The 14,199-nt window shown below is 45.3% G+C and overlaps 1 protein-coding gene and 1 pseudogene across 1 annotated transcript; one reads left to right on the top strand and one right to left on the bottom strand.

The window, feature by feature from the left end:
- LOC132493423 (anaphase-promoting complex subunit 13-like) overlaps window positions 1-2,655 on the top strand; it is a 69,399-nt pseudogene extending 66,744 nt beyond the window's left edge.
- Window positions 2,656-9,342: 6,687 nt separating this feature from the next.
- LIPT2 (lipoyl(octanoyl) transferase 2) lies at window positions 9,343-13,865 on the bottom strand. Its single transcript, XM_060103936.1, has 2 exons — window positions 13,418-13,865; window positions 9,343-12,448 (listed from the first exon to the last, which is right to left on the bottom strand). The coding sequence occupies exons 1-2, from the start codon at window positions 13,863-13,865 to the stop codon at window positions 12,219-12,221; spliced, it is 678 nt and encodes a 225-aa protein (XP_059959919.1). The 3' UTR covers window positions 9,343-12,218.
- Window positions 13,866-14,199: the final 334 nt, after the last annotated feature.

Genomic DNA, 14,199 nt, shown 5'->3' with positions numbered 1-14,199 from the left:
GAGTGCTCAAGAACACAGCTTCTGGGGTCCAACCGAGCTGGGTTTGAATCCTAGCCCTGCAATTATCAGCTGTGAGAACTTAACCTCACTGAGTCTTAGTTTCCTTATGTAGAATGGGGATTAAAAACAACTACATCTTATGGTTGTATGGATTAACGTAAGATATTGTATTTAAAGTGCTTCACCTGATACCTGGCACATAGCAAGTGTTCCATAAAGAATAGCTATTGGGAACTCCCTGGTGGTCCAGTGGTTAGGATGCCATGCTTTCACTGCCGAGGGCACAGGTTCAATCCCTAGTCGGGGAACTAAGATCACGCAAGCAGCACAACATGGGGAAAAAAAATTAATAAGGGCATGTGTGTTCATGGTTGTATAAATGTGGACTTTTGAATCTTATGGTTTAAACAATAAGGGCCATGGGAATGCAGAAGAATGTGGGTTCAGTGTGGACTAGGGTTTGCAGAGATGAGGGATGTATCAATCAGGAATCTTACGAAAACCCAGCTCAAACTGACTTAAGTAGAAAAGGGAATTTCTCAGCTCATAAAAGTATAAAATCCTGACATATCTAGCTTCAGGTATGGCTGGAATCAGGAGCCCAGATGATGTCTTCAGGAAGCTGTCTCTGCTTTTCTCACTGATGCTCCATGCTCAGGCAGAATCCCATGTTGCGGTAACAAAATGACTGCCTGAATTCCATGCATACACTCTATTCTATGAATGAAACCGGTAGAAAGAGCTTCTTTCCCCCACAACCCTCCTGACAGAAGTCTTGGGTCAGACTCTTATTGTCCTGAAACGGACCCAGTGCCTATCCCAGTCACAGAAGCTGGTAGGGGGTGTGTCATCTCTATTCAAACCACATACACTTGGGTGGGGGAAATGGGTGGAGGGGGCAAAAGGTACAAACTTCCAGTTATAAAATAAATAAGCCAGGAATTCCCGGACTCTGTGCTTTCCCTGCTGTGGGCCCGGGTTTGATCCTTGGTCGGGGAACTAAGATGCCAGGAGCTGTGGAGCACGGCTATAAATGAATGAATGAATGAAATAAGCCATGAGGATGTAATGTACAGCATGGTGACTATAGTTAGTAATACTGGATTGCATGTTTGAAAGTTGCTAAAAGAATAAATCTTGGGCTGTGGAGTGGCCTCCCACGCCTGTACCAATGGTGGTGGCCTGCGAGGGTCACTTTTAGCAGGGGGGTGGAGGCGGAGGCATTCTAGCTTTGCTAATGTAACTACACATTTACAGAGCTCTAAAACAGAGATGGATAAAACTGCCCTGCCCCGGGGAATGTAGGCACCACCTGTCTGGGAAGACCCTGTGGCGAGCAATGCAACAAGCTCCCGATGGGGACCATTCACTGTGCCCAGGGAACTATGGCGCCCGCGGAGGGGCGGGGACCGCGTTCTTCCGGGCGCTTAGAGAAAGTTCCTGCAAGAGGCGACCTGGGAGCCAAGTTTTTAGATTGACTGGGGGTTAGCTGGGAAAAAAGGAACAAGATAGAGCATTAGAAGCACTGGGATAGTCACGCGTGTAAGAAAAATTTTGTTCAGGAAAGTGGTAATGGCTTATTCTGGCGAGTGTGGCAAAGTGCTTGGGATGGTGGAGGTGTCCTGGTCACTGCCCGCCCTATGCTTTCCACTCTTCCAACCCCTGAAGAGTGAAGGCAGCTTAACGCCTAACTCTGGAAATGGGATAATGACCCCGATGAGCTGACGTCCAACTCTGAGTTTGGAAGGAAAAGTAGGTGTTAGTGATGGGGCAAAGAGACCTTTAAGTGCAAAGGTTGGAAAGTATGACAGGGTTAGAGGTGTCCGGAAGAGGGACAGGTGGGAAAAGATTGAGGCCACATTGGGGAAAGATATGCTGAGTCATTGATACAAAATTTACACACAGCAATTGGAAACAATAATGCCTGAGCAATCAGTCACAAAGCCGACCTAACTTGTTCAGTGGATCATAAGGACAAGAAGGAACCGATCAAGGGCAGAATGTGTGCTGAAGCTGGAGTGATCTGAGAAAACTCTACAAAAAGGTGGCATCTGTGTGTGACCGGGAAAATCAGCTAGGAGGGACTATGATCTTATAAATAAACAGATGAGATGAGTCTTTCCCAGGGTGATATCATGCCAAAAGACACATCCAGGCTAAAAACCCTGGAGAACCCTACTGCTGCATTACATCATCTCCTCAGTCTTCATGTTTAGGAAATAAACTTTTTGGCTTGCAGATCTGGCAAGATTAAAACTGCAGGAGAATGGACAGTGAGGTACAGAGAGATGGAAGGATCTTGGATTTGATTGATGATGCTTGGTGAGAAGACAAGCTGCCTTATGAGGATGTTGCAATACCACCGAATGAGCTTCCTGAACCTGAACAGGACAATGGCGGCACCACAGAATGTTAAAAAACAAGAAATGAAGCGGACTGACTTACCCTTACAGTGCCTCCATGAGAACATTCCCCCCATAGGAAACTGACACCTGGCTCCTTGTTCATTGACAGATTTTTTTAAATACACAGATACAAAATGTTTTCTTTCAGTCCCCTAATTTGAATCTTTGAGTGATAGATCAACACTCAAAAATGTACCACTAATTTTGTGGCCGCAAAATGCAAGGTGAAAATATTTAACCAGAATGAGAAGCTGATGGCGATTTCTTGGGAATGCAGAATATCTGGCCCTTTGAACCTAAAGTTCTTCATTGACTAGCTTGTGTTTGAACATGATTCATTAAACATTTGCCTTTAACTCTGATTTTGCTTTACTGTTAGAGTTTAACACTTCCCAACTACTTATATGTGTCCTGTGACACAGGTGATTGAAGATATGAGAGGGAAAGGCGAAGAACCACAAAGCCAGGCATGAGAATTAACTTCTCATATACCCCTATTCTGAGAATCATCTGAGTGGGTGTGTGCGTAGTCTGTAGACGTAGTGAACATATAGGTAGGCCATTCACTGACTAGTGGGATTCCTAAGAATCCCCATGATATTTTCAAACTTTGGATAAATTTACAAATTAAAAGCTATCTTGACAGTTAACCTCTGCTCTCCCTACAACTTCCTTTGGTGCTGCTGGAAAGGCGAGATGGACCACTAGTTTTATCCAGTAACAGGACTTCTTATTTTCTCAAAGCCCTTTCAGATATAACTGAAGCACCATGGAGTCAGTATTTAGTTACACGTTTGTGTAAGAACTTGTATTTTGAAAAACACATTGAGGGACATTTATCTCCTAGAATTATTTGCCTCTGTTATGTGGTATCTCTCTTGTTCTCTCCCCAGATTGTAAACTCTGTGGGAAGAGGCCCTGACTTTTCCATCTGTATCCCTTATTGAAAAACTGGAAACACTGAATAACTGAAACCTCCCTTCAAAAAACAAAAAAGAATAAATCTTAAAAATTCTCATCACAAGAAAAAAAATTTTGTAACAGTGTAAGGGGATGGATGTTAACTAGACTTATTGGTCATCATTCCACAATGTATACAAATATCAAATCATTATGTTGTATACCTGAAACTAATATAATGTTACATGCCAATTATACTTCAATGAAAAGAAACAAACAAACAAATACACACACATAAAACTGGTCGGGGGTGATTCCCTAAGTAAAATCTGGATGCTACTATCAGAGGTAGTCTAAATGGCTATACAGGCTGAAGCAACAAGTATCCTCTATAGTAGGCCTTGGAAAACAGATATGATTTGGGCAGATAGGAGATTCACAGTTGAGCAGAAATGAGAAATGAGAAGAGGGGAGTAAGTGTGCCATGAGCACGGCTCACATACCTGGGCAGAGGGAGCAGGCATGTTCTGTGGAGTCCTAGAGAGAAGACCTGGGACCAAGCGGGCTTGGGGATGGGAGAGTCACAGGATCCAGATCTCTGCTCACTGGGAGTGTGGGACAGGCTGCCTCTGATGGGAATGGGCTTCTTATCTTGGGTGAGCAAGTAGAGCTTCCTTGTCAGAGTGGCTATCAGAGGAGCCTTCTAGATGGGCTCTGAAATCCCTTGCATCCCTCACGTCTGAAATTCTGTAGTCCAGAAATCATCAGCTTCCCCCATCCTGATCCCCACCCCTTCTCTCTCTTCTAAACTTCTCTCTAAGGGGAGTGCTACATCCTTCTCCCTGATATATTTATGGGGTGTCTGAAGACATTCTAAATTCTAATTCTGGCTCCTACTGCAAGTGAAGGACCTTGGGGGAACCACTTATCTTCTCTGGGGCTGTTTCTCCCTTAGCACAGGAAGGGGTGAGGCTGTCTGATCTCTGGGGCCTCTGCCAGCCCTGACCTTCTTGAGTGCCTGTCAAAGACTCAGCCTGACCCTGGGGAGCAACAGGACACACCACAGCTCTCAGGCCAACCAGGTGTGTTGGCTCTTCAGGGTCTCAAAAGCACTTTCACACTCATTGGCTCCTTTGGTGCTTTCACCTTCCTGTGTGGAGGGCAGAGTGGGAGTCAACAGGAGCGCTGTTTAATGTACAGCCTTTGGAGTCCAGACTTGAGTTCAAATCATGGATCTGCCTCTAACTAACTATATGAACTTGGGCAAATCTTCATCTGAGCCGGTTTCCTCTTCTCAGAATACAGTCAGCAATACAACTTTGTGGGTTTGTTATTTGCTGTGATGATTAAATAATGCCTGTAAAGTGCTTAGAACAGCCCTGGGCCCACGTGGCTTGGGCTGGAGAGGGGTGAGTGTGGTGGAATTCAGCTGAGCTGAGCTGAACAACAAAAACTCCTTGAAGGCACCCAGCATCTCACAAGGCATAGCATGTCCCCAGTCCAGCCTCTGACTGCAAATCAGGGCCATATCAGTCAGGGTTCTGGCAGGAAACAGATGGCACCCTGAAACTAGATACTTTGAAGAGAGCATGAAGGAGAGTTTAGGAAACTGACAAGGAATGGTGCAGCATGTCTGGCTAGCAACAGTGAGGAGGGAAAGCATTGCCAGGCTTGGAGGGCAAGGGTGGGATGGGTTTATTGGAGCCCAAGGAGGGCAGCCAGGCTGGGACTGTGACTTCATGTAGAGACTGCAACCAACCCATGCTGACCTAGCAGAGACAGAGCTGGGAAATGAATCCCTTCCTTTCCCTCCACTCCCTCCCCTCCCACCCTATGGTCTTCTACTGCTGACTCTTTTTGTACCAACCCAGATGGAAGCTCAAGAGCAAGGAGTCCCATGGTGGGTGGAGAAGGGTGGTGAGCATACAGAGGGGCAAATGGGAGGATCAAGCAGAGGCAGTGGCAAGTCAGTCAGATGGGTGAGGTCCTCCGCATTCATTTTCAGGCTGCTCCGGGCAAGGGGTGGTAGGGAGGAGCAGGAGAAGTAAGGAATGTGGGAGGAGGCTGTGAGCCCAGGCTGTTCACCCTAGAAGGGGGTAGGAGGACAATCTGCTGTTCTTCCAATACCCACCTGCTCTCTTTCACCTCCAGGCCTTCGCCTATGCTGCTCTCTCTGCCTGGAACACCCTTCCTCCTGGGGCTGGCTAACTCACCCTGAGATGTTGCCTGCTCCTGGATCAATCTGTGCCTAAAGTCTATCCCCAGACTTCTTAGTTACGAGATCTAAGATACTGCTTTTCATTGCGTTTGAGCCAGGTTTTCTCTTTCTTACAACTTAGAAGTCACTTGAGCCTTTTCTGCCCCTCTTCCCTTTTAAGATTAGTCACTTCTGTGTTCCCATAGTACCTATACAGACTTCTCTCATGGTGCTTATAACAGGTTACTGTGAACAGTTTTTACTGGTGTGTCTCCTCCACCAAGCTGTGAGCTCCCTGAAGACAGGGACCAAGTCTGACCCATCTCTGTGTTCCCAGGGCCCAGCACAGGCTGACACACCTTGCACTGGCTGTTTTGCCGAAAGTCTGCTTTTGGTTTTAAGGTTCGTTGGATTCGCTTGCAAAATAACCACTCGTCTCACACAAATAAACAGCTTCAATCAAATCTTTAATAGAAGGTGATTTAACTTAATTTCAATATACAACCATTAAAAGGAAAGGAATAAGAATATTAACAGAGTATATAACAGAGCATACATCACTGAATTGGGCCGACACCTACTTCCAGATCCAAGCAGCAGCTGGGAAGTCCCTTGCACAGCAATCTGGAGTCCCAGTTGGGAAGGTCCCAGGCGGTGTGTTCACCCCACGGGTGAGACTGCAGAGTGCCGCCCAAAGAAGTCCTGCTTTTAACGCCAAGCTGCAAACTGATGATCATCAGCTTGCGTGAAGATATGCAGCTCTGGCTGTTATTGCAAATGCTTTGATACTTTAGTTGTAAGTCTCAGAATGTTCGCTGATCCCCGGGAACTGGCCAGATTCCCAAGATTTGCTAGCACCGTTTCTGCTGACCTGCACGTAGTCTAGCAGTTCGGCATGTAGCTCTTCCAGCGTCTTTTTTAGTCAAAGGCCTATTGTTGCCTCTGAAGCCTGAACAAGACTATTTCACTAGCTTCCCCAACACTGGCTGGACCACACCAGGCATGTTATCTTCAAGCAATACAGGTTAAGGCCATGTTAGCCAATTGGAACCTGTTGAGATGAGGGCAGTGGGGGCAGAGTCTGGAAGCCACATTTTATGAAGAACAGAAGAATCAGGAAAGTTTAACTTGAAGAAGAGCCTGCTCCTAGGATAGAATTCATTTGCTGACTCAACAGGCCATTTCTGGGCACCTCTGTGTGAGGCCCTGGGCTGGTCCTGAGAGGGCCATGGGTGATACAGCTATAGTCCCTGCCTGGGGAGCTCACAGTCTGGACGGGGTCAGACATGGAAATAAGTAACTACATCATAGGGGCCACTGCCACCCGAGGGGGATGCACGGTGTGGCGAGGGAAGACCTCTCAGAGGAGGACTTGCAGGAGGGCAGAATTATGACACTGTTGAGGGCAGGTTTCAGTTTGGGATGAGGAACAACTTTCTAACAATCAGAATTATGAAGAATGCTCCACATCTGGAGCTGTGTGAGCAGGGCTTGGATGACCACTTCACAGACTGGATACTGATGTCTGTCAACAAAAGGACCAAAGTAGAGGCTACAGGGAATTCCTCATAATAACAGTCATTGAACCACTGTTTCCTTTCACATGCTAGAATACAAACAAACAAAACCAAGAAACAGTCTCTGGCTTAGAAAAGCTCACAGTTTAGGTAAATTGAAAAAATGTAACACTATAGCCTTATACCAGTGTCTCTTGAACTTGAATGATGTATGAACCCCTTTTAAAGGAAAAAAATCATTGAGGTACTCAGTGCTGATAATCTAAATATGTTCAAATTTAAACTCAGTTTAAACTCCAATGCAACTGTAAAAGCAAATCTTTTACATAGTATTTATTCAATACAAATTTTAATGAAAATGAACAAAACTAAAAAACTAATAAAATGCTAATAACACTAATGCTACCGGACATGTTGAGTTCTTTTGCACTCAGCCTGCCAGGTCTACAGACGTATTCCAGCTGGTAAGTGAAGAAGGAATGATAGAATCCGAGTATCACATCTTTCAAACCCTTAATAAAATAATGAATCTAGGGCATAGTCATCACAAAAAAAAAAAGAGGAAAAAATAAAACCCCAAAACAGATACTACATGCTACTTGATGTAAGAACACACCATCACCTACAAAGCAGATGTGCTAAAAAAAAATCATACCTGAATCATGTCAATTGTCAGGATCTACTTTTTAACCTTCAGGAAACACAGGAGAAAAAGATAAAAAAGATGGCAGGGGAACCATAGGTGAAAAGAGACATTTATGAGACATATGAACCAAATTCAGTGTGTAGACCTTGTTTGAATCCTGGTTTGAACAAACCACCTACAGGAAGGAAGGAGGGACGGAGGGAGGGAGGGAGCGGGGGAGGAGGGAGAAAGAAAGAAATCTGAATATTAACTGAATATTTGTTGATATTGAATAAGTATTTATATGTGTTAATGATATACTGTGGTTATGTTTTTTTTTAAAGAGTCCTTATCTTTTGGGAATACATACTGAAATATTTATGCATGAAATACTATGGTACCTGTGATTTGCTTCACAACAATCCAGGGAGGAGGCAGGAAATGGGCACTGGTTTAGATAAACTAAGAATGGCCATGAGTTGATTGTTTTACCTGCGTGATGGGTACATGGGGGTCATGGGGTTTGTTGTATGTTTGAAAGATTTTATAATAAAAAGCTTTAAAGATGAAGAAAAATCTAAGATGCTACAACATTTAAAATTCAGGCATTGTGCATTGCCGATGGGAATATAAATCAGTATGTTTTATGAAAGGCAATATGACAACATCTATTAAAATAAAAATGCACATATCCTTTGACTCAGAAAATCACTTCTAGAAACGCAAACTCCGTGCTCACCATGTGTGATACAATATGCAGACACAGACACACATGCACATTTATACAGGGATCGTCATTGCAGCCCTATTTGTAAAAGAAAAAGATTAGTAATAACCTAAACATCCTCCATAGGGGGCTAGCTAAATAAGTCATGGTAAATCCACTGAATGGAATACTCCACAGCTGTTTCGAAAAATGAGGATGATTCCATAGCCGTTTTTAAAAATGAGATGTTCTTTATATACTGACCTGAAACAATCTTACAAAGTGCAGGGATGTTTGTATAGTATGCTACTATATGAAAAAGAATGTACACATATAAGCATGTATGCTTATATATATATATATATATATATATATATAATATCTATGAAGAATATAAATAAGACATTTACCATCATTTAGGCCTCCAGGAAAGGGACTGGGTTTACAGGGGAAAGGGATAGGAATAAGCCTTACATTTCAATGGTAGCATTTTGTACCTTTAAAATTTTTTTCCATGTATATGCATTGCCTATATTTTTTTAAAAGATCTAAGTTTTAAAAGAAAAAAACAAGATTAAGGGCTTCCCTGGTGGCGCAGTGGTTGAGAGTCCGCCTGCCGATGCAGGGGACGAGGGTTCGTGCCCCGGTCCGGGAGGATCCCACGTGCCACGGAGCAGCTGGGCCCGTGAGCCATGGCCGCTGGGCCTGTGCGTCTGGAGCCTGTGCTCCGCAACGGGAGAGGCCACAGCAGTGAGAGGCCCACGTACCGAAAAAAACAAACAAACAAACAAAAATCAAGATTAAGATGTTAAAAATATAAAGACTATCTAGCAATGTGGGAAAATCTTTGTAATACTATGGTTTAAAATAGTATACATTTTATCCACATAATAATTCATAATAGAATTATAAAACAGAATAGAATAATAAAAGATGTCTGCTCATAATCAAGTGCTGGAAACACACAAATGAATGTTTTTTTAGGTGGGAGTGCAAGTATTGTTGTTTGTTAAAACTTTATAGTTATTATAATATGGTATGATAATAGGTAAGGTAAATTATGATTTAGTGAAAAAAATAGATTTTGATTGCAAATATCTGATTTCCATGAAGGTTTTCAGTCAGAGGCTTTTTTCATGAAGCAAGGTGCACCTGGTCACACTGCCAGAGCAGGTTCTGTTTAGTTTCCTGCCAGCCTTGTTGAGGAACAAGATGCTGGGCCAGTCACTGCAGTTGGTCACGTCCTCACACTTAGCACTCATTCACCAGACCTTGGACAATTTGTTTATTTATGAGGAAAAGACTTCTCATAAACAAGAAGAGGCTTTCTGGAGGTGGAAAAGCCAGCGTGTTAACTATCCTCCTTCATACACTCAGCTTCCTTCCTTGAGGAAGGGCCCCAGTGGGAAAGCGTAGGTGGGCTCTGTCCAGAAAGGAAGGAGAGTCAGGAACCCACAGCAGTGGCCTGAGCCAATTCCACACGTCCGGCCTCAGCCTAACTCTGGCCTTCTGCCCTGTGTCCTCCTCAGCTGTCGACCCACCTGTTCTTGGAGGCATGTCTCCTCCAGGATACCTGCCCTGCTCACTCTTCAGAGGCAGCTGTGGGAGAGTGGGAAAGAGCCCAGATTAGGAGCCAGGGACTGACTCTGCCCCTAACTAAGTGCATGACCTCAAATAAGTCACTTAGCCTCCCAAGCCTCAGTTTTTTCATCCATAAAATAAGCCTACCTATCTTGCTGTGCTGCCAGAAGAGTGAATGAGATCGTCGTGTTGTCTCATTCTGGGTCCCACACTATGTCTCTGCCTAGACTGCTTCTCAGTTTCCTTGGCCTGCTCCTCCTTGGCCCGTGCCTCACATGTATCAGTCCTCTGCCCTCCCCTTCTCTTTGGGCTCCCAGACCTAAACCATCGTTCATCACAGCCATGCTCCAGATCCAAACACCCAACTGGCCCTCTCCACCTACATCTTCCACAAGTATCTCAAACCTGATTTACCTAAAACTGAACTCATTATCATTCTCTCCAAACTTGGTCATTATCCAGAGTTCTCTATCCCAGCAATACCTCTAGCATCCACCCACTTGCTCAAGCCAGAAACCTGGGGATTTTCCTTGACTCTCCTCCAACATTCATGGATAACAGCAGCAGTAGCCATCTTCCACTACATGGCCTGGGAAACAGAGAAAGCTGGACTGAAGTAAGATAGAATGAAGCAAACACACCAAGAATCACGGCAGAGAACAGGAGAGAAAAGACCATGTGGGTTCCTAAAGGGCTACATGCTCTGGTTCTGGAGCCCAGCTGCAGCCCCACCCTTGGATTTTATGAGAGCCCCCTCAGTACCTTTTCCAATAACCCTCCCATTGTGGGGTTTGCTTGATTGTTTGTTTTTGCTTTAGTTTGAGTTGGGTTTCTACACTTGCAAATACAAGAGTCCTAATTAATATAAACATATTTTATCCGTCAGCATAAGCTAGTTATGCTGTGGTAATGAACAACCCTCACATCTTGGTGGCTGAACTCCACCACATGTCCATCAGCAGCAGGGAGCTCTGCTCATTGCAGTCCCTCAGGAAGCAACCACCATCTTGAATGTTGTTGGTTACTGTTCCACAGAGCCAGGACTGGAACTAGAGTTGCCTGACTTCCCATTCAAGGCTCTTTCTACTCTAACTGCCTGTGGTAGTCAGTCTCCAAGATGGCCCTTAATGATCCTCACCTCCTATCACCCTCATGCAGTCCCTTCCATACTGAATAGGGCTCACATATTAAGAGACTGCGGAAATGACTGTGTGACTTCCAATGCTGGGTCATAAAAGACATTGTGGCTTCCACCTTGTCTCTTTCTGGCATCACTTGCTCTGGGGGAAGCCAGTTGCCAGGTCATGAGAACATTCAGGCAGCCCTGTGGAATGATGAGGAACTAAGGTGAGGAATTAAGGCCTCCTTTTAACAACTACTACCAACCAAGCATGTGAGTGAATCATCTTGGAAGCTGATTCTCCAGCCCCAGTCAAATCTTCAGATGAGAGCTGCCCCAGCTGACATCTTGATTGCACCTGAGAGACCCTGACCAGAACCACCCAACTAAGCTTCTCCCGAATTCCTGACCCACAATATATGAGATAATAAATGTTTATTCTTTTAAGTCATTAAGTTTTGGGGTAATTTGTTTCACAGCAATAGATAATTACTATAGAACCTTACAAACAGAGATCTCATATAAGAAAAACTTACTTCTATCTTTGGCATTTGTACAGTGTGAGAAATTATTCTTCTCTTTCCCCTAGCCTCTGGCCTAGCTCAGGCTACCTAACTAAAAATAGCTATCAGGCTTGAGGAATCCAACCCAGGAACACATAATCCCATTTTATTCTTTAAAGACGCCTTTCCTTTTCCCTTTTATTGCAGAAAGCACCCAGGTCTCTTGAGAATGAAAAAGCACCACATCACATCACCTTCACCTGGATGATCCAGAGAAATGATTCTTACAAAAATCAAAGGAACTGGAGCCCAGGCTTCCCCAGTTAAATACAGTATTGAGGAAATAATAAATATTTGAGAAATGACACTCTATGATATCTGAGTTTTTATAAGCTGAGAAAATGGTGTCAACAGTAGTGCTAATGCCTTATATTTATACAACATGCTTTTCATAATGTTTTCACATCTATATCTGAGGTAGGTGGGGAAGATATAAATAAACCAGGATACATATGGAACCAATGGCTTAGAGCTCATGATTTGCCCATAGTCTCATGGCGTGTGAATGACAGGGCTGGGTCTAGAATCTGGGTTTCAGTGATTCCAAGTCAGGTGTGGTGCTTTCCAAGGCAGGACTTCCAGGCTGTGATAATATAAATGCCCTTCAGCTGGGGCTGTCCTCTGAGATCAATGTGCACTTGTAGGTCTCTTTAAAGGCCTCAAGGAAACATGGTATTACTTCATCCACAGTGACATGCCTCTGGAGCTCCTTACTCAGGGAAGTGACACCTGTCCCAACCAGCCCACAGGGCACAATGTGCTCAAACCACGTAAGGTCCGTAGAACAGTTCAGCGCCAGGCCGTGAGATGTAATGTGCTTTCCACAGCGGACTCCTGCAAGGCAAACCAATGGGTCTTAGAATAGGTACCCTCCCTCCCCAGGCTTCATGATCCCCCTCAGTGTGATGAGGAAACTGGACTAGACCACTGACTTTCCAACTTCGTTTCTAGAGCACCCAAGGGGCTGTGCACAGATCAGGGGAGGGGGACAAAATGGGAGGAGAGGTGTGTCGCTCCACAGTAGCTGCACTTATTATGGAGATTACAGAAAATGTCCTTTAACAAAAAGATTCCTCCGTTGCTTAAAAAAAAGTTCGAAAACACTATTTCACCCTTATTGTCCTGATACTGTGAAGTACCCTGGCAATTCACTTCCCGTGTGTCTCCATTGGTAAAAATGAGTGTTAAACGAGTTGGCCCTTCTGGTTCTGAATATTTCAGTAAAGAGGGTTAAAAACTTTGTTTTGTTTGTTGTTTATTTGTTTTTACATGTAATGAGATATTTATTAAGCCTTAAAAAGGAAGAAAATCCTGACACACACTACAACATAGATGAACCTTGAGAACATTATGCTAAGTGAAATAATCCAGTCACAAAAAGACAACTACTGTATGATTCCACTTAAATGAGTTACCTAGAGAAGTCAAATTCATACATATAAAAGTAGAATGGAGGTTGTCAGGAGCTAGGGGGAAGGTGAAATGGGGAGTTGTTTAAAAGTGGAGTTTAAATTTTGAGAGATGAAAAGAGTTCTGGAGACTGGTTGCATAACAATGTGGAAGCACTTAACACTACTGAACTGTACACTTTAAAATGGTTAAGATGGTACATTTTATATTATGTGTATTTTACCACAATTTTTTTTTAAAAAGGGGGTAAAAATCATTCAGAGGAAGAAAGATACATTACATCCAGGACTAGTTCTGATTCAAAGCCCGCGCTAGATACACCTCCTCCCAGCCGGAGCTCTGCCCTCACCACCATTGGTCCGGCCCCGCCAGGCCCCGCCCCGAGGCGCTCACCAATTGCGCAGATCTTGCGCTCGCCCAGCCAGACGCCGGTGTAGGGTGGGGGCCGCGCGCGGGCTCCTGGTAGGCCCTGGAGCTCGCACAGGCGCACGGCGCACGCCTCCAGCGCCGCCACGTGGGCGCGCAGGCGTAGGCCAAGGGGTCGCAGGTCGAGTACGGGGTGGCAGAGCAGCTGGCCCGGGCCGTGGAAGGTGGCTAGGCCGCCGCGGCCAGTGGCGCGCACCTCGGCACCCAAGGCCCGCAGCCGCGTCGCCTCCTCGGACGTCAGGCCGCCGCGCAGCCCGGCGGTGTACACGGGCCCCGCGGGCTCGCAGAGCAGGAGCGCGCCCGCCTCGGTCCCTGGCTCGGCCTGCAGCCGCCGCAGCCAGCGCTCCTGCAGCACCAGCAGCTCAGCATACGGCACCTGACTCAGCCGCAGCAGCCGTACCGCCGGTTGCCGCATTGCGCGGGCCGCGGCGTCTGCGGGGCCCCGCCTCCTGCCTGGGCCTGGGGGCGTGCTGGGGGGGGCGGGGACTCGGGGACTTGTCCGGAGTCTCCGCCCCCAAATGCTTGTTACTGGCTGTTGAGAGACTGGACGATACCTAGGGCAAGGTGTGTCTCTTTTCATTCGTTCATTCCAACAACCAGTATTTAGGGCCTGCTTGTGTTCTGCAGGCGCTGCCCTAGGTGCTTGATACAGTAGTGTACATTGTATGGAAAAAGAAAAAGGTCTGTGTCCTGGGAAGCTTACATTCTTACAGCAGGCAATAAGCAAGTATTAAAGCATTAAATAAATA

This window comes from Mesoplodon densirostris, chromosome 7, assembly GCF_025265405.1.
Source record: "Mesoplodon densirostris isolate mMesDen1 chromosome 7, mMesDen1 primary haplotype, whole genome shotgun sequence".
In the NCBI taxonomy this organism is placed as follows: Eukaryota; Metazoa; Chordata; class Mammalia; order Artiodactyla; family Ziphiidae; genus Mesoplodon; species Mesoplodon densirostris.
The sequence above is the reverse complement of the archived record's forward strand: the minus strand, read 5'-3'. Positions and strand labels throughout refer to the sequence as shown.